The 20624-nt window shown below is 36.7% G+C and overlaps 1 protein-coding gene across 2 annotated transcripts in view; it reads left to right on the top strand.

Annotated features, from left to right (window-relative positions):
- The window catches only part of IL6ST (interleukin 6 signal transducer), a 59754-nt gene extending 40089 nt beyond the window's left edge, over nucleotides 1-19665 (top strand). The window contains exons 5-11 of one of the 2 annotated variants that reach the window (XM_033179595.1): nucleotides 777-959; nucleotides 3392-3493; nucleotides 3667-3813; nucleotides 4147-4287; nucleotides 8455-8551; nucleotides 13622-13703; nucleotides 14523-19665. In XM_033179595.1, coding sequence (XP_033035486.1) covers nucleotides 777-959; nucleotides 3392-3493; nucleotides 3667-3813; nucleotides 4147-4287; nucleotides 8455-8551; nucleotides 13622-13703; nucleotides 14523-15260 — 1490 coding nt within the window. In that variant the 3' untranslated portion in view covers nucleotides 15261-19665. The remainder of the gene's footprint in view (nucleotides 1-776; nucleotides 960-3391; nucleotides 3494-3666; nucleotides 3814-4146; nucleotides 4288-8454; nucleotides 8552-13621; nucleotides 13704-14522) is intronic. The other variant, XM_033179594.1, reaches the window with a different exon arrangement.
- The last annotated feature ends 959 nt before the right edge of the window (nucleotides 19666-20624 follow it).

Here is a 20624-nt window from a genome sequence, read left to right as displayed (position 1 = left end):
CACCACACCCAGCCAATGATTGCATTTTTAGGAACCAGTCAGCAGACAAATTTCATCAGGATGGAAAAAACATTTCCATCACTACATGCTCACTTAAACTTCACAGTAAGCTACTTCATTCATTTAAGCATATTCTGGTTACTTACCTGGTTTTTAAAATATTATTTCAAGATTTTGAGAACTTTGTATACATACGACTGAAATATGTTTATCTGTAGCTTTATTTGTAGCTTTCAAAGAAGAAAAATTGCAATTAAAAACTTACAAAACATTTGAAGAATTTAGGGAAAGCAAAATTTTTTTTTCTTTTTGAGACAGAGTCTTGCCCTTTTGCCTAGGCTGGAGTGCAATGGCACAATCTCGGCCTCTGCCTCCTGGCTTCAAGTGATTCTTGTGCACCAGCCTCCCAAGTAGCTGGAATTAAAGGCACGCTCCACAATGCCTGGCTAATTTTGTATTTTTAGTAGAGACGGGGTTTCACCATGTTGGCCAGGCTGGTTTCGAACTCCTGACATCAAGTGATCTGCCCGCTTCGGCCTCCCAAAGTATTAGAATTACAGGAATGAGCCACAATGCCCAGCGGGGAAGCAAAATTTAAGTTTAAAAATTAATTGACTACTTTACCTGTAAGTTATAATAAAGTGCTTTTATGCAAGGAAATATATGTTATATGCTACAAAAATTGATAAATCACATGTTTTGGAAATGACTGTAAAATATGGAAATTTCAAATTTGTGAATACTTATTATTTAAATATTCAAACTTTGTTTTAAAGCTACTCACCCTGTAATGGATCTTAAAGCATTCCCCAAAGATAACATGCTTTGGGTAGAATGGACTACTCCAAGGGAATCTGTAAAGAAATATATACTTGAGTGGTGTGTGTTATCAGATAAAGCGCCCTGTATCGCAGACTGGCAACAGGAAGATGGTACTGTGCATCGCACCCATTTAAGAGGTATACCTGGCTAGAAACATTTAAGTTGATATCCTTTTTCTAACTCTTTAGGCAGCTTTTTCTTTTGCTTATAGTGTTGTGGTCCATTGAAAAGACTTTCAGTTTATCATAGCCTCACTACTTACTACATGTGTGACTTTCAGCAAGTCATACTTAACCTCTGTGAATTACAGTCTCTTTATGAACAGAGTGGGGTGAATACTTTCTTCTTTTTGTACCCCAATATGATTTTATTGTCAAGGGGAAACTCCTAAAACTACAGAGTATAGAGAAATATAAGAGTCCAAACTTTGCTGTTCATTAGTTGTATGTTCTCTGTACCGAACACCCTCATTCTTCAGATGAGAAAATAGTTTCCTAGAGCATCTGGATGACTTGTTTAATGTCTTAGAGCCATCAGATAGGGGAAGCAGAACTAGAACTCAGATTTCCTTATGTCTTTCAATTGGAAGTAGTAACAAAGGACAGAAGTAATGAATCATAGCGCTCCAGTCTGTGTGTTACGGTGGTGCTTAAGTGGTTATAAAGTGATACAACGTTGAAGAGAAAATATTCAGTTTATGTTCTTTTGTTGATAAAGAAGGATAATTAATAATTAGAATTCAGCTGTGAATAATATGGTTAGTTAGAGAAAAGCCCTAAGCAGAGAGATTCCTGCCATAAAGTTTTTGAACTTTAGTCATAACACAGGCTGTTTGGACTTACCTATTATTAGTATACAGTTTTAATAAGCTTGGTTTTCTAGTTTACTGACTTTATCAAATTAAAAACATGGTAGAACTTAGGGAGGAAACAGGCTGGAAATAACTATAGAAACGTTTTAAAAAATAATAAATACAGGGTCTCACTCTGTTGCCTAGGCTGGAGTATGGTGGCATGATCATGGCTCACTGCAGCCTTCAACTCCCAGGCTGAAGTGATCCTTCTGCCTCATCCTCTGGAGTATCTGGGACTACAGGCACATGCCACCACACTCAGCTAATTATTTTATTTTTTTGTAGAGAGGGAATCTCACTGTGTTGCAAAGGCTGATCTCCAACATCTGGCCTCAAGCATTTCTCTCACATGAACCTCCCAAAGTGCTGGTATTACAGGCATGAGCCACTGCTCAGAGCCAATGGAAACTTTTTAAAGAAGCAGCCGATGCGGAGGCTCACACCTGTAATCCCAGCACTTTGGGAGGCTGAGGCGGGCAGATCACCTGAGGTCAGGAGTTCGAGACCAGCCTGACCAACGTGGATAAACCCTGTCTCTACTAAAACAAAATCAGCTGGGCATGGTGGCATATGCCTGTAATCCCAGTTATTTGGGAGGCTGAGGCAGGAGAATCCCTTGAACCCGGGAGGCAGAGATTGCAGTGAGCCAGGATCGTGCCATTGCACTCCAGCCTGAACAACAAGAATGAAACTCCATCTCAAAAAAAATAGAAGCTAGCATACGCTGTGGAGACATTAAGTTTGGGTAGGTAGTCGTATATTGCTCAATAACTCTAAAAATATCACGTTAGAGTAGAATATAGAAATTGTTCATTTTTTGGTAATACTGAGTCATCAAGAAAAGGTAAAATCACTCTGTTTAAGAAGATAAAGGAGCAAGTAACTTCATGAGTAATAGTTAAGGAATATACATTCTTTTTGAAGGTATAAATTTCAGTAAAACATTTTCTAATATGTACAGATAATATACTGTATAAAAAAGAAAAATTTTAGTGGTGCATGCTAAAAAAGATAAAAATAAAGGAAGTTTGTTTTTGTTTTGTTTTTTTTTTTTGAGACAGAGTCACTCTGCCACCCAGCCTGGAGTGCAGTGGCACGATCTTGGCTCATTGCAACCTCCGTCTCCTGGGTTCAAGTGATTCTCCTGCCACAGCCTCCCGAGCAGCTGGGACTACAGGCGCCCACCACCATGTCCAGCTAATTTTTGTATTTTCAGTAAAGGCGGGGTTTCACTATGTTGGCTGGTCTCAAACTCCTGACCTCAAGTGATCCACGGTGCCCAGCCGAGGAAGTTTTTTAAGATACCCCTTTTCCCAACTCACCCGATAAACTAGGGCCATTAGTGCTTTCCCCTAGGTCTTACTAGTTTAGTCATCTTGCTCCTTAGGCTGTTCTCTTGTAGGTAAGCCATACAAAAATTGTCAGACTCTATAAGATCCAGAGTAATCTGAGATCATTGTTTTACAAATTATAGATATAAATACCATCATTATTCTTAACAATATATTTTTTTATTCACTGCATTGGCAATACTTTTACAGACAGTTTTACCTGATTAAGCTTGAATCCAGTACACAAAAGGCAATGCGTACTTAGAAAACTGCAGTTGTAAAAGAAAATTAAGTGGTCATGAAATTACAATGTAAAATAAATTGTGGTTTTAACTTGACTTTTTCATTATGGAAAAACATGCTTAATCTGCTGTTCTTGCTTTAGGGAACTTAGCAGAGAGCAAGTGCTATTTGATAACAGTTACTCCAGTATATGCTGACGGACCAGGAAGCCCTGAATCCATAAAGGCATACCTTAAACAAGCTCGTAAGTCCAAACTCACTTCTTTGAAAAAAAAAGTTTAGGGCTTTGTATTAACAAACACATTTTATCACTTTTGAATAAAGATGTATCTCATATGTTCAAATAATTTAATGACAAGGAAATTTTACTAGATTCTAAATGATTTTCAGTTAGCAAATGTGTTTACTTTCTTACAGCACCTTCCAAAGGACCTACTGTTCGGACAAAAAAAGTAGGGAAAAACGAAGCTGTCTTAGAGTGGGACCAACTTCCTGTTGATGTTCAGAATGGATTTATCAGAAATTATACTATATTTTATAGAACCATCATTGGAAATGAAACTGGTAATAAAACTGTATCAGTTATAAAGAATCAGTTATTTTTTCCTTAAGCTTTTAAGTACTAATTTAAGCCTGTTCTTCTTATGTTATACATCTTATTGTAGTATATTGGCCTCAGGAGACACCTGAGAATTTGCCTTATGGTTGTTTTCATGGATTTATTTAAAAGGTACTCCATTGTGCTTTAGAACATAAAATTATGTCAGAACATTATAAACGTTGTTTTCTGACAAAAATGCTTCGCTTCTTTTTTAATAATTTCACAATACGGAATATAGGCCAGATAAGCAAAAGCATTGAATAGTTGAATGAAGCACAGTTCTTTATTTCTTCCAGCTGTGAATGTGGATTCTTCCCACACAGAATATACATTGTCCTCTTTGACTAGTGACACATTGTACATGGTACGAATGGCAGCATACACAGATGAAGGTGGGAAGGATGGTCCAGAATTCACTTTTACTACCCCAAAGTTTGGTAAGAAATAATGAAGTTTGGTTTTTTCTTTCTCAAACTTAGATTAGAAATGAACTTAGTTTATGTGCTAAAATTGTGTTAAAAAGTATGTCTTTGGAGTCATCATGATTTTTATATTATGTGGCTTTGGTTGGTTGTTTCTTTATAGAAAGTGTTAATTCCTCACCTTTTTGGTATTTTATTAACTTCTTCTGACTGTATTCAACTATACTGAAAATCCCAAAAGAATTCATGTATCTTTCCAAGTGGAACGCGGTTCATTTTTTTCACTGGTTTTGGTGTGTTCTTTCCTTCTCTATCCTCATTTCTTTCTTTTATAGACAGATTACTTGAAGGACTAGTCCACTTTATAACCTTTACTTCCATACCTCCCACTCAGTCTTTAACATACTGAAATTAGGGGTCCAGCCCCACCCCTGCACTGAAACCTCTCTGGTGTCACTCAGAAGACCTCTTGATCATCATATCTACTGCATGCTTTTTAGTTTTCATCTTTTTTCTATTTTTTTTTGGAGGCAGGGTCTTATTCGGTCGCCCAAGCTACAGTGGAGTGCAGTGGCATGAACATGGCACACTGCAGCCTTGACTTCCTGGGCTCAAGTGATCGTCCTACCTCAGTTTCTCAAGTAGCTGGGACCAGCGCCACCACATCCAGCTAGTTTTTTTTATAGAGATGGCTGGTCTCGAACTCCTGGGCTCAAGTGATCCTTCTGCCTTGGCCTCCTAAAGTGCTGGGATTACAGACATAAGCCACTGCCTCCAGCCTTTCTATTCTTTTCAGCATTTGACTCTGTTGGCCTTCCATCCTTGAAACTCCCTCCTCCCTTGGGTTTTCTAACCATACTTTTTCTACTAGTGCAGTCTCCTGAGTCTCCTTTTTCTCTGTTGTTTTCTTCTCATTCTCCTTTTTTGCTCTTCTTTTTTTTTTGAGACAGAGTCTCGCTCTGTCACCCAGGCTGGAGTGCAGTGGTGCACTCTTGGCTCACTGCAACCTCCACCTCCCAGGTTCAAGTGATTCTTCTACCTCAGCCTCCCAAGTAGCTGGGACTACAGGCACGTGCCACCACGCCTGGCTAATTTTTTGTATTATTTTAGTAGAGATGGGGTTTCACCGTGTTAGCCAGGATGGTCTCAATCTCCTGACCTTGTGTTGTGCCTGCCTCGGCCTCCCAAAGTGCTGGGATTACAGGCGTGAGCTACTGTGGCTGGCATCTACTTTTAACTTTTAAATGGTTTGTTTTCCTCAGAGCTCTGTTCTTGACCCTATTTTCTGTTTTTGTTTTTCGAGACAGAGTTTTGCTCTTGTCGCCTAGGCTGCAGTGCAATGGCGCAATCCCAGCTCACTTCAACCTCCACCTCCCAGGTTCAAGTGATTCTCCTGCCTCAGCCTCCCAAGTACCTGGGGTTAGTAACCACCACGCCTGGCTAATTTTTTGTATTTTTGTAGAGATGGGTTTTCACCATGTTGGCTAGGATGGTCTCGACCTCCTGACCTCAGGTGATCCACCTGCCTTGGCCTCCCAAAGTGCTGGGATTACAGGCGTGAGCCACCGCACGTGACCCTGTTTTCTTACTTGCCTATTCAAACTCTGTCCATGTCTTTAGCCATCCTCTCTTTCCTTCCCAAATACATTTCCCCTCCCTCGTTCTATGCCACAACTATCCAACTCCTAGCCAAAGCCAGAAATTTAGATGTGATTACAATAAATGTATTTTTCTCTCACATAAGCAGAGTGTCAAGTCCTATTGATTGTGTGTACTCTTTCATCATCATTTACTTCAACTGCAAGCTCCTTGTGCTAACTTTTCTTAGTGCGTTGCCCTCAGTGAGGTCTTCACCTCATCATCTGGCTGTTCTGTATCTTCCCTAAAGCAAACTTAACCAACATTCTTTCTTGTTCCCACTATATTTTGAATCATTATAGAAAATTACGTTATTTTACCATAATTGTAACCCCCACCCCCAAGTGCAAACCTACTGAGTAAGTAGTAAGTTCCATGTGCTTTGTTGGTTGAATGCTTGCTGAATGAGAGAATAAATGAATGAGTGACTACATAAAATAAATGATAAAAGAAGATCCTGAGCTTTGCTGTTAGGGCCAGTAATGAATATAGTTTCTGGGATAAGGTTGGTCCCATATGGTAGCATGTTAATAGATATGTTATTTAAAATAAAACTTTATACCATAATCTTGAGAAAAATTAAAAAATAAACTTAAAAATGTATATTTTACGTATTTCTGTGGAGACCAGCCATCTCTACAGAGCTCTGTATATATGTATATGTGTATACACACACACATAAAAACCCATATATATATATTTTGTTTGTTTTTGAGACAGAGTCTTGCTCTGTCTCCCAGGCTGGAGTACAGTGGTACAGTCATAGCTCACTGTAACCTCAAATTCCTGCATTCAAGCGATCCTCCTGCCTCAGCCTCCCAAGTAGCTAAGACTGCTGGTAGGCACCACCACACCTGGCTAGTTTAAAAAATTTTTTTGGTAGAGATGAAATCTCATTATATTGCCCAGGCTAGCTTTGAACTCCTGACCTCAGTCCTCCTGCCTTAGCCTCCCAGAGTGCCAGATTACAGGCATGAACCACCATGTTCGGCCTTTTTTTATTTTAACAGTGTTCATTATAGGGAATTTAGACTGTACAGTAAAATGTAGAGAGAAAGAAAAATTAGTCCTAGTCCCTTACCCCAAAATAACATATTTGTATATCCTTTAGTCCCTTCTCTGTATATATTTTTTCCAAAAATTAAATTATACTTAGTATTACTTTATAACCTACTTTTTTCAATTCTCTATGTATAGTCTTATGGATCCATTATGGCTTGCTTCTTCACATGGCATGAGTCTTGCCAATGAGGAACTTATAGCTTAGTTGAAGAAATTTTGCATAAGTAAATCAGAAAAAGGAGAACCTGTGGACTATGTAGACAGTAAATAGAGTAGGAATGTAAATATACCAGTAATGGATAATTTTACCTTCAAAGAAGGTTTTATGGAGAAGAAAATACTTGAGTCTCGAGTTAATATGTGGACAAATAGGAAGAAGGTGGCATCTTAGCAGCATGAGCAAAGGCACAGGCTTGAAAACATAAAAGCAGATGTTTAATAAAGAAAAGTTTCTGCCTAAATTAGATTTGGCATTTTATATATATATACACAAACATACATACACGTATCAATATATATACACACATAAATATATATACATACACCCATATATATAATCTTTAGCATTTAAGAGTTAGTATTTGCCAACCCATAGTTTATTCTCAAGCATTTATCTGATTTCTTGATTTCTACTGAGCTTCATAGGATAGTAGTTACTAATAAAGGGATATGTGTGGTGGAAGGATAAAATTGAGTAGTATATGACTGCAATATTACTTTCATACATTTTTCCTGTAAAAGACTAATTAAAATTCAAAATTAATCAGAAACAACCATCAGGAAAGTCATTTAAAAAGTCTCCAATATTATCCCAATTAGTGATTAATTTGATGAATAAGTCCTCTTTTAAATGCAGGTGAGGATTTGTGTGGTATGTTTACTTTTTAGTTTATTCCTACTTATGCCACTCCTCATGCCCATTGAGCAGCTCCTAAAATTCTTAGCCCTGTATCAGATATGTCATCTTTTTGAAAAATGGTAAATAACTCTTAAAAATTCTGAGAGTGCATTTTTATTTTTTAGAAGGTTAAATGTGTAGTTCAATTATGTTTTTATAGCTTTTCCATTTTACCCAGTATTTATATTTGTTCTGACATAATTTCTCTGTTATACAGTATTAGAATTGAGAGAGAAACTTTTACTAAGATTCTACTGAATGCAGATCATAGATGTTACAAATGGTTATGTTTGAAAGCTCTAACTTACCCAGTAGATTACCCAATACACTGATCATTTTTATCCCCCAACCAACATACATTTTATGCTATGCGGCCAGGTTACTGTGTAAGACATAAATGGTTGGGATGTGATTTACCAAAGAGAGAAGAGGGTAAAAAACATCAAGTATGAAGAGACCTTGAAAAATAATTAGGATTGTGTTTTATCTTTCCAACAGCAAGTCTGGTTGGGAAGTTGTATTATATCTCCTTAGTGCATGTGTCAACAATTATTTCCCATCACACCTCTTTTTTTTTTTTAAAGCTCAAGGAGAAATTGAAGCCATAGTCGTGCCTGTTTGCTTAGCGTTCCTATTGACAACTCTTCTGGGAGTGCTGTTCTGCTTTAATAAGCGAGACCTGTAAGTACCCTTATTCATATTTTTGCATTTTCTCCCAGCTCTATTGAGCTGTAATTTACATGCAATAAAATTTATCCATTTTAAGTGTACAGTTTGATGAATTTTTGTAGTTACATACAGATGTATAACTACCACCACAATCACAATATAGAACATTTTCATCACTTTTATAAAGCTTCCTTGTTCTCCTTTGTAATCTGTCCTCTCCTCAACCCAACCCCAGGCGGTCAATTGATCTGCTTTTCTGTAACTGTAGTTTTGCCTTTTCTAGAATTTTTATTTATTTATCTATTTTGAGACAGAGTTTCACTCTTGTTGCCCAGGATAGATAGAGTACAACGGTACAATCTCAGCTCACTGCAACCTCTGCCTCCCTGGTTCAGACTCCGGCCTCAGCCTCCCAAGTAGCTGGGATTACAAGCGCCCACCACCACACCCGGCTAATTTTTTGTATTTTTAGTAAAGATGGGGTATCACCATGTTGGCCAGGCTGGTCTCGAACGCCTAACTTCAAGTGATCCACCCATATCTGCCTCCCAAAGTGCTGGGATTACAGGCGTGAGCCATGGCCAAGAATTTTATATAAATAGAATCAATAGCATGTAGTCTTTTGTGTATGTCTTTCACGTAATATTTTTGAGATTCATCCATGTTGTTGCATATACTTCTCTCTCTTTTTTTTTTTTTTTGAGATGGAGTCTCACTCTGTTGCCCATGCTGGAGTACAATGGCATGATCTTGGCTCACTGCAGCCTCCGCCTCCTGAGTTCAAGTGATTCTCCTGCCTCAGCCCTTGAGTAACTGGGATTCTAGGCATTTGCCCCTATGCCCAGCTAATTTTTATGTTTACAGTTGAGATGGAGTTTCACCATGTTGGCCAGGCTAGTCTCGAACTCCTGACCTCAAGTGATTCACCCACCTCAGCTTCCCAAAGTGCTGGAATTACAGGCTTGAGTTACCGCACCTAGCCTACCTTTTTCCTTTTTATTGCTGACTAGTATTCTGTAGTATGGATACATCAAAACTTTTAGACTCATCTGTTATGGAAGTTTAGGTTGTTTCTAATTTTTAGCTATTATGAATAATGTTGCTATGAATATTCACATACAAAACTGCGTGAGCGTGTTTTCCTTTATCTTGAACAAATAAATAGGAGTGAGAGTGCTGGGTCATATGGTAAGTATATGTTCAACTTTATAAGAAACTGCCAAACTTTTTCACAGTGGCAATACCATCTTGGATTGCCGCCAACAGTGTTCCATATTATCACCAACACAGTGCTGTCACACTTCTTTCATTTTAGTGAGTGTGTAATACTATATCATTTTAATTTTAATTTTTCTGATGACTAGTAATGGATCTTTTCATGTGTCACTTACATATTTTCTTTTGTGATGTGTCTATTGAAATATTTTACCCATTTTCTTTCTTTCTTTCTTTTTTTTTTTTTTTTGAGACGGAGTCTCGCTCTGTCGCCAAGGCTGGAGTGCAGTGGCCGGATCTCAGCTCACTGCAAGCTCTGCCTCCCGGGTTCACGCCACTCTCCTGCCTCAGCCTCCCGAGTAGCTGGGACTACAGGCGCCCGCCACCTCGCCCGGCTAGTTTTTTGTATTTTTTTTAGTAGAGACGGGGTTTCACCGTGTTAGCCAGGATGGTCTCGATCTCCTGACCTCGTGATCCTCCCGTCTCGGCCTCCCAAAGTGCTGGGACTACAGGCTTGAGCCACCGCGCCCAGCTATTTTACCCATTTTCAAATTTGGTGATTTTGTTTACAATTGAGCTATAAGAGCGCTTTATATGTTCTGATTACAGCATTGTTAAACACGTTTTGCAGACTTTGTCCAGTCTGTGCTTTGCTTTTTTGTCTTTTTTTTTTTTTTTTTGAGACAGAGTCTCGCCCTGTCACCCAGACTGGAGTGCAGTGGCGTGATCTCAGCTCACCGCAAGCTCCGCCATTCTCCTTCCTCAGCCTCCCTGGTAGCTGGGACTGCAGGCGCCGGCCACCACGCCTGGCTAATTTTTTGTATTTTTAGTAGAGACGGGGTTTCACCATGTTAGCCAGAATGGTCTCGATCTCCTGACCTTGTGATCCGCCTGCCTTGGCCTCCCAAAGTGCTGGGATTACAGGCATGAGCCACCACACCTGGCCGCCTTTTTGTCTTAGCTGTGGCTTTAGAAAAGCAGAAGTTTTACACCTGTAATCCCAGCACGTTGGGAGGCCAAGGCTGGCGGCTCAAGGTCAGATCAAGGCCATCCTGGCCAACTCAGTGAAACCCCATCTCTGCTAAAAATACAAAACCTTAGCCGGGCATGGTGGCACGCGCCAGTAGTCCCAGCTACTCGGGAGGCTGAGGCAGGAGAATTGCTTAAACCCAGGAGGCATAGGTTGCAGTGAGCCAAGATCACGTCACTGCACTCCAACCTGGGTGACAGAGCGAGACTCCATCTGGAAAAAAAAAAAAAAAAAAAAAGCATAAATGTTTTATTTTGATGAAGTTCGTTTTATCAGTTTTTTTCTGTGGTTCCTGAGTTTTGTGTCCTGTTTGAGAAGTCTCTGCCAAACCCAGTATCAAAATATTTTCTCATGTTTTCTTCCACAAGTTCAGTAGTTTCATCTCTTAGTCTATGATCCATTTCAGGTTATTTTTGTGCATGGTGGGAGGTCAGGGTCAAGGTTCATTTTGTTCCTACGGATATCTAATTCCATTGTCATTTATTTTGAAAAGACTGTCTCTTCCCCATTGAATTGCTTTGGTGCCTTTGCCAAAAGCAATTGTCCTTATAAGTCTGTATCTATTTCCATACTCTCAGTTCTGTTTCATAAATGTATATATGTCCGTTCTTATGCCAGTACCACATTGTCTTGATTAGTATAGCTCTATAGTAAATTTTGAAAATAGGTAGAGTTCTTCCAGTATGTTCTTTTTTTAAAGAAGTTATTTTGGCTAGATTCTTTGCTTTTTCATATACATTTTAATTCAGCTTGTCAACTTTTTTTAAAACTATAGTTTTGATTGGGATTTTGTTGAATCTATAGATCAGATTTTATTGAATCTATAGGAGAGAACTGCAATCTTAACGCTATTGAGTCTTTCAATCTGTGAACCTGGTTTATTTCTTTATGTATTTGGGTTTTGTTTAATTTACTTTTGCAGTGTTTTGTAGTTTTCAGTAGACAGGCCTTACGTAACTTTTTTTGAATTCATGACAAAAGTATTTTTTGTTATTATAAATGGAATATTTAAAAATATTTTCTAATTCTTAGTATATAGAAATGCAATTGATTTTTTAAAATATATTCATCATATATATTGAGACTTTAATAAATTAATTTACTAGTAGCTTTTTGGATTCTTTAGGATTTTCTGCATACACATTTGTGCTTCTTGGGAGTAATTACAGTTGTTCTAATCTTTATGCTTTTAGTTCTTTGTCTTAATGCACTGGCTAAGACCTCTAGTACATATATCTAGACCATGTAAGAGCATTGCATCGTTCCTAATTTTAGAGGTGAAAGTATTTAGTCTTTCACCATCACATGTGATGTTGTTAGCTGTAGGTTGAAGTTTTTGCTTTGTGGGTTTTTTTTTTTTTTTTTTGAGACTGACTGCTACTGTTGTTGCCCAGGCTGGGGTGCAGTGGTGCAATCTTGGCTCACTGCAACCTCCACCTTCTGAGTTCAAGCGATTCTCCTGCCTCAGCCTGTGAGTAGCTGGGATTACATGGCATGCACCACCATGCCTGGCTAATTTTTTTTATATTTTTATTTTAGTAGAGACGGGGTGTCACCATGTTGGCCAGGCTGATCTCAAACTCCTGACCTCAGGTAATCCACCCGCCTCAGCCTCCCAAAGTGCTGGAATTACAGGTGTGAGCCACCATGCCCGGCTGCTTTGTGGGGTTTTTTCCCCCTTTACTACTACTTCCAGGGGTAAGTTCTTATTTCTGTTTTGCTTTGCTAGCAATTTTTATCATGAATGGGTGTCACAATTTGGTCAAGTGCTTTTTCTGAATCTGTTGAGATGATACGGTTTTTTTCCTTCCTTCCATGAATATGGTGAATTTTATTGATTTTCATGTATCATCCTTGCATTCCTTGGATTTTGCTGTATTCAGTTTAATACTCTTCGTGTCTGTGTTCTTGAGTGAAGTTAGTCTGTCTTTGTGCCTTGTCTGGTTTTAAAATCAGGATAATACTAGCCTCATAAAATGAATGGAAACATGTTACCTCCTCTATTTTCTGGAAGAGTTTGTATAATGTTAATATTGTTTCCTTTTGCCCAGAGTTTTATGGGAAGGTTTCTAATTAAAAATTCAATTTCTTTATAAATATGTCATAGCTTTCTTTTTCTTCAATGTGGTTTAGTAATTTGTGTCTTTCGAGGATTCATTCATGGCTTTGTCTAGGTTGTCAGCTTTACTGCTTTTTATATTACTTCCAAATGTTATAGGTATTTCCTACAGGAGAGTCAGTCTGGTATGCTCTCACTCTTTGAAGCACCATTCTCAGTAGTCACTTTTTTAAATTTGATTTTTATATTTGAACTTATTCTCAAGATGACTCATTTCCTGTGCACTTATGAACCTCTAACTTTGAGCTAGGAACTGTATTAACTGTAAGGAAGACATATTTCAGTAGGTTTTTGATTATATGGATATCCTAAATGAATTTTAAATATTGTTAGCCTTTTCTTATTAAAAATAATTTGGTATCAGTGTGAACATTAATTTGTTATCTGAATTCTTTTAATTGGAATACCACAACGTGTGGCCTGGATAAAGATTTTAAGTGGTTTTAATTGCAGAATTTTGAGAGTTAAAAAAAAAATTGAACACTGATTATATTTAGCCTTGTTAATTCATTATGAATACATTATAATCCTTATGTATTTTCAACAATATTTTTCTATTGATTATAAGAAAAATTTTGTGTGGGGTAGAGTAGGTATTTTTTGTTCATTTAGGTGATTGGTTTGGTTTGTAAGTCTTTGATAAACATGTTTAGAAATAGGGACTGTTCATTGTTTATTATGTGTGGTTTTACATAGGCCATTTTTCTTTTCTCTTCAGAATTAAAAAACACATCTGGCCTAATGTTCCAGATCCTTCAAAGAGTCATATTGCCCAGTGGTCACCTCACACTCCTCCAAGGGTAAGAGAAAATGCTTCTGAGTTGCTTATAATATACAGACATGTTAGTAGGTATATTGAGTATCTACAGATGTACCAAAAGATATTCAAGCTGAATCAAAAAGTAAATGAAAATAAAATGGTACATAAATGAAAATTTTAATCAGAATTTAATATGTATGACACATTTTAGGGGTTTATCACCATCATAGCGTATTTGTTCTGATATTTTAAATTGTTTAGTAAACATTACAGATGTTTGGTTGAACTTGCAAACTGAAAACTTGAGGTGCTGAAACTGCTATGTGATGGTAACTACCTCAAGGCAAGCATTTTGGATTGAGTATTAAGACCAAGTTCAACAGACTATCATTTTAGCACTGAAGAAATGATCTCTGGGAACCTACTCTAAACTCTGAATTTTAAATATGCCCCAAAGGGGAACTCGTTTGTATTTATTATCCTCCAGTAGTCCTTAAATTTTATATTAACAGAGTAAAATGTATTATGTATTTTTATATTCTACAAAATCTCCGTCATTCAGATTTGATTTTCCTTAATGTTTTCTAGTTTTCTGTCCGGTTAATCGTAGGCTGCCTAGTCTAGGCATGAAATATTAAATACTATTTATAGACCATTAGCTTATCAAAATGTAACACCAACAATATTGATTTAGACTACTTAGACTCATTTTACAGTATCTGCATTTTGGGTAGTTGGCAGTGACTTAGTGACATAATGCAGGTTATTTCTGTACCACTGAGAGTTACTGGGAAGTTTCAGAGTTGCATTAACTCGGTGACTTTAATACTTGCCATATACAATTTTCTCTCTTCCTTAGCACAACTTTAATTCAAAAGATCAAATGTATTCAGATGGCAATTTCACTGATGTAAGTGTTGTGGAAATAGAAGCAAATGACAAAAAACCTTTTCCAGAAGATCTGAAATCATTGGACCTGTTCAAAAAGGAAAAAATTAATACTGAAGGACACAGCAGTGGTATTGGGGGTTCTTCATGCATGTCATCTTCTAGGCCAAGCATTTCTAGCAGTGATGAAAATGAATCTTCACAAAATACTTCGAGCACTGTCCAGTATTCTACTGTGGTGCACAGTGGCTACAGACACCAAGTTCCATCCGTGCAAGTCTTCTCAAGATCCGAGTCTACCCAGCCCTTGTTAGATTCAGAGGAGCGGCCAGAAGATCTACAGTTAGTAGATCATGTAGATGGCAGTGATGACATTTTGCCCAGGCAACAGTACTTCAAACAGAACTGCAGTCAGCATGAATCCAGTCCCGATATTTCACATTTTGAAAGGTCAAAGCAAGTTTCATCAGTCAATGAGGAAGATTTTGTTAGAATTAAACAACAGATTTCAGATCATATTTCACAATCCTGTGGATCTGGGGAAATGAAAATGTTTCAGGAAGTTTCTGCAGCAGATGCTTTTGGTCCAGGTACTGAGGGACAAGTAGAAAGATTTGAAACAATCGGGATGGAGGCTGCGATTGATGAAGGAATGCCTAAAAGTTACTTACCACAGACTGTACGGCAAGGCGGCTACATGCCTCAGTGAAGGACTAGTAGTTCCTGCTGCAACTTCAGCAGTACCTATAAAGTAAAGCTAAAAGTATTTTATCTGTGAATTCAGATTTCAAAAAGTCTTCACTCTCTGAAGATGATCATTTGCCCTTAAGGACAAAAATGAACTGAAATTTCACACGAGCTATTTCCATTCCAGAATACCTGGGATTCTTCTTTAAGCACTACATAAACTGACTTCATCCTCAGACTAGCTGAATGATTTTGTGCTGTTTAAGGATGTTTGCACTGAAGAAAAATAGAAAGCTTATCTGAAATTTATAAAACTTTTTGTTTTGCTACATAAAAAACAGAAGGCATTTAAATAATAAGCAGTGATATGCTTAGTGAGCACAGCCATACTGATTTTGATTAGTCATCAAAGTGGCTTAGGGACAGTTAATACAAAAGATTAGAGGAGCAAGGTGTGTAGACCATCTACTTCCGCTAAAATAAAGAGAGATCCATAGGCCATAACTATATGAGCCCAGCTTTTGTAATCTGACAAAAAAATGAGCAGCCTCGTGTATATCAATGTACACAATATTCCTTAGGTCCCTTCCATTGGTAGTGATGCTGCCAGTTATTACTGGAGAAAAGGAATTCTAGAGCTTTAACTTGGCAGATTAAAAGTACTCATTTTTTATTCATCAATAATTAGTAATCTCACTAGTTTTCAAAAATTTGCATATTATTGACAACCTCTTTGAAGATCTATTTCACAAACTCAACAGAGTGCCATGATAAGAGCTGGGGATCCCCCAAACTATCTCAAGCATCGGAAAAATTGCCATTTTTAAAGGCTTAAATTGTAGTAATAAACGGGAAAAAAGAAAGTGGTAGTAAAGGGGGGAAAAAACCATAAAGCATCTAAAAAATTGGCATTTTTAAAGGCTTAAATTGCTAATGTTTATATATATATACACACACACACACATATATACACACATATCATTGACCTTAAGACTTCAGAGAATTGAGTAGATGAAGCACTTTATACAGAGTATATATCTTCAGCTTAAATTTGTTTAGAGTACTTTTAAAAATTTTTAAGTAGGTAGAGATTTAAAATTTTTTATTTTTAGTGAATATTTGAAGCAAACTAAGATGACTTGGGCAATATTTACCAAAACAAAACGGAACCCCAAAAAATGTACATCTTGATCTTAGCAAATATCCTTATTGTAGAGACAATAAAGAGATGGTATTTTCATATCTGCAATTCTGAGGTAGGGTGGAACTTAGTTCTACATTGTGATTTAGGAATTTTTAAAACCCTTTTTCTTCAAGGGAGAAGTGACCCAGGCCTCAAGTTTAGTGCTAAAGCCACTAGAGTACTTAAGCTGTCCCCTAACCACCACTTGGTAATATGGAGACAGAGGCTAAATATAGGGGCTTTCTTAAGAAAGTAAGAGGAAATTAGCAAGCATTATTAGTGATTGACTACTGCTATCAAGTGAATTCAAAGGAAACAGGTTTTTAATGCCATATTTAAGTTACAGAAACCAGGCATGCTGGAAGTTTCTAGAGGTTATTGGAGAATAGAAAGCTAAGAAAACTTGGTATACATTTACAATTGAAATATAATCACACTTTTTACTCTCAGAATATTATTCACATTAGACTTCCTGTTTATCTTTTATATTCTTGCATTTATATAACACCTGATCCTTTCAAAGTTCTTTCACATATTATATGATCATCTTTATGAAGAAAAATGCTTTATTCTGATATATTCAGTTTCCCACTTGAGGCAAAATTAGATTAATATAATCACTAATTCAAAGTAGATGGGAAAATCAGGCACAGAGAAGTAAAGGTAGGGATAGACCCAAATTTACACAAGATAATGACATTGCCAGCGTTTAAGTTGGTCATCAAAGGCTGGGCTGGATTTGTCTTGCTATATGTGTCAGGAAATTTATTATACCTATTACATTTTCCATTTTCTCAAAATAAGTCACATGACTGTAATGTTAAGCTGCAACTTTTCTCATAACAAATAGTGTCATGAAGAATGTTTTAGTGTGAGGTTTGTACATTTCAGGGTCAGTTATACAATGTGAATTCTTGATCTATGGGAATGAGAATGGAGGATCATTGAAGGCCATGATACAAACAAATGTACATGTTGAAGCCTGTATAAAACATGGTATAGTGAGTGAATACCCCCATCCCCAAGAACACTTTATACATATTAAATGAGTATATGATTACTGTCCAAAAATGCATTCTGGAAATGAACATACATTTGAGCACTAATATGTAATGTACATCTTCTGCCCTAAGGAGAAAATAAATTATAAAACTTGTTTTACATTCAAAATTACTTTCCCAAGCATGTCTTAGAGTGATCTGTGTGTTGATGCATGTAAATTGTACTTTAGGTAGGCAAAGAAACAAATCTGGTTATTTATGTAAAAACTAGTCTAATAAGGTTAGTGACTTTATCACTTTAAATCTTTAGAGTCTAAAAGTGGTGTTTAAAGTAATACTAGCACATCAGAGAACCTTGTCTGGACAAAACTAGTTCACTCACTGCTTCTGCAACTGCAGTTGCTCCCTTCAGGGTTATAGAAAAAGGACCCAAATGTTACATGTGTTGATATTATAACTTGTCAGTTACTGATGTCTGTGGTATCCTACCCTCATCTCTGAAAGGGATAATACTGAATAATTATTAGAAAACTATAAAACTTCACACTTTGTATCATTAAGACCTAAAATTTTAATCCTATCCTTTTTTATAATGGATCAGTCAGCACTCGGGAACAGCAGCAAGGAAAAAAAGCGAATTTCATTCACATGTTCTGTGTTCATCTCTCTTCTCTACCTAATTGTTCATTTAATTTCAGCCTTGTTCCTTGATAAGGGATTTTACCACATGAAGTCATCCAGTGTCCCTAGCTCTTACTGTGAAGTTAGTGGAGTATAATTACAAATGTTACAACTTAAAAATGTTACAAAACATTTATCAAAGCTCATATTTAAAGTAGAGCATCTAGTTTGAGAAATAGAAATCAATTATTAAAGATGTCTTTTTTCTACCCATTTAACTAGTTAAAACCATGACATGTAAATGTAGAAGTAGAATAATCATAGAATTCCCTAAAATGTTTCTGTTTACTAACATTGACCAAGTACATCAAGCAGAGAGATCTTCCTTCATTCTGTTATAGTCCACATCATTCTAATTTTGCTCAGTTGTTAAGAGCATATTCCTAAACCATACTCTTTTGTTTCAATAAAGTTTTATTTTGTTGAGATGAATAAAATATCAAAGTTATAAGCTACATAAGATAAAAGTTCAATTGTTCAAAAAAAATTTACTGGGATAGCTTTCTATTATAGACATTGTTAGATTATATTGCTGTGGTAAGATTACTTCCTAAAAAGTTTGTACTTTTCTGTAAATTAAAAGAATATGGAGTCATAAAATGGCACATGTTTTAGGGTTAGCCTAAAATTGGGCATTGTCATCGATTCCAAAGAAGGTATGAACTAGCAGGCTTACAGCCTAATCTTTGGACTGGTCCTTGGCAGCAGTTCCTTTTCAGACTCAATAAACAGAATTCAGATAGATGTAAGTCAAAACAAAACTTTACAAAGCCAAGCATATTATTGTTTGCATTAACCTATTTTTCGATCATACATGATACTAGTATGTACGTTAGCATGATACTCATATACATTATATTAAAAATTAAAAGGTGGCAGCTCAGGGTGAGCTCTTCTGTTATTCATTTGTTCCTAAATTTTTAAGGGCTTTTTCTCAGTCAATAGTTTGAACAAACTGATTAGTTTAACTTCATTACCCATTTCATTAAAGTTGATGGATCGTGATAAGATGCATTTAAGACCGATAGTGATAGATTTTTTTTTATCTCTTGAACACGAGCTTTGTCTGAATGATATTCTTTTATCTCTTAAACACAAGTTTTGAATGATAACTACAGGTTTTAAGTGCTGTTACATTAATACCATAATGTGATGTGTTAGAAACAAAGGGATTTCAAATGTAGATATTTGAAAATTCTCTAGTCTCAATGTATATGTGTATTGAATATACTCTAAAAATAAATGTGCAATTTGCTAGTAGGACAATGCAGTGATTAGCATTAGATATGTCTCTTTAATATCCTAGCTATGTCCCACTTTATTCTAAGTGCAGTCCTTTCATGTTCACTTGCTGTTTTATCCTGTCTACTCTTAACTGCATTTGGAAGGCTTGTCTAGAGTATAGCATGTATTTTTACCTTTGCAGTGAATTGCATGTGCTAATTGTAACCACAGCTATTTTTATGTTGCCATAACTCCAAATGTTATATTAAATGTTCTATTATATATCAGCTCTAATCCCTTAAGTAAATTTTAAGAAATAAATTCTTGTTCAAATTTTTTTTCTGTATGTGGTTACTATCATCTGACTATGCATATTTGTAACAACATTTATCATTAATGGTGTTAGGTAAATAACCATCTTAGCGTATATAAGGTGCTTCATGTGGGTTTTGTGACATTTTAAATGTTTGACATAATGGAATGTGATTTAAAAGAAAACCAGTACACTATCTTGACCTTAATAACATAGAATGGAGATGGCAGATTTATCCACTGGTTTTCCAGATTTACTGTTTAATAACTGAGGTCTGAAATCGCAGCATCCTACCTCCTAGTGGACTTTAAAAAAAAAAAAAAAAACACTTGGTTGTCAAGAGCCCAAATATGGAGGTGCTGCGCCATCTTGTGGCCGTCTGTGCCTACCCCACACTGCTGGAGTCTCCATCCTTGCTGCAGTGAGACTTGAAGGAGATTGATACATGGCATCCTCCTGCTACTTCTTGAGGTTACTAACTATTATATGAAACGAATCAGTCAGTAAGTCCACTTGGAAGGAAAAGAAAATCTCAACTATTAATGTGCCTTCACATTGTGCTTTTATCTAAGAAAATACAGTGAATCAAAAACCCACAAGCCAGCCAACACTAAGTCCTTCACATATATACCAGTTTATAGAAATAACATGTCAGCTTTGGGCTATGTGCTCCTTTGTTTAAAATCTTCTATTTGGTTATGGCTTGTGTAGGCTCAAGCCTGATTTCTTTAAGGTGTGGTGGCTCATCTTATCCTAATTTGTATGATGGATACAGTCCATCCTGCTTTGGAAAAGATATGTAATTCCTTGAGAGCATCCTCTTTCCCTAGCCCAAAGGCAGTGAAACAGTTTCCTTGTTTAGGATTGCTTAACTTTCCATTTAAGTTTTTTCTTTTTAAATTAATACTTCTACACTTTCAAAATATGAAACATATTACAACTATGTATAGGCATTACCATACTTAAGTCCAGTGCTTGGGCAAG

Source organism: Trachypithecus francoisi, unplaced genomic scaffold, assembly GCF_009764315.1.
Source record: "Trachypithecus francoisi isolate TF-2019V2 unplaced genomic scaffold, Tfra_2.0 Lachesis_group2, whole genome shotgun sequence".
Taxonomy (NCBI): Eukaryota; Metazoa; Chordata; class Mammalia; order Primates; family Cercopithecidae; genus Trachypithecus; species Trachypithecus francoisi.
This window is presented reverse-complemented; position numbering and strand designations above follow the sequence as displayed.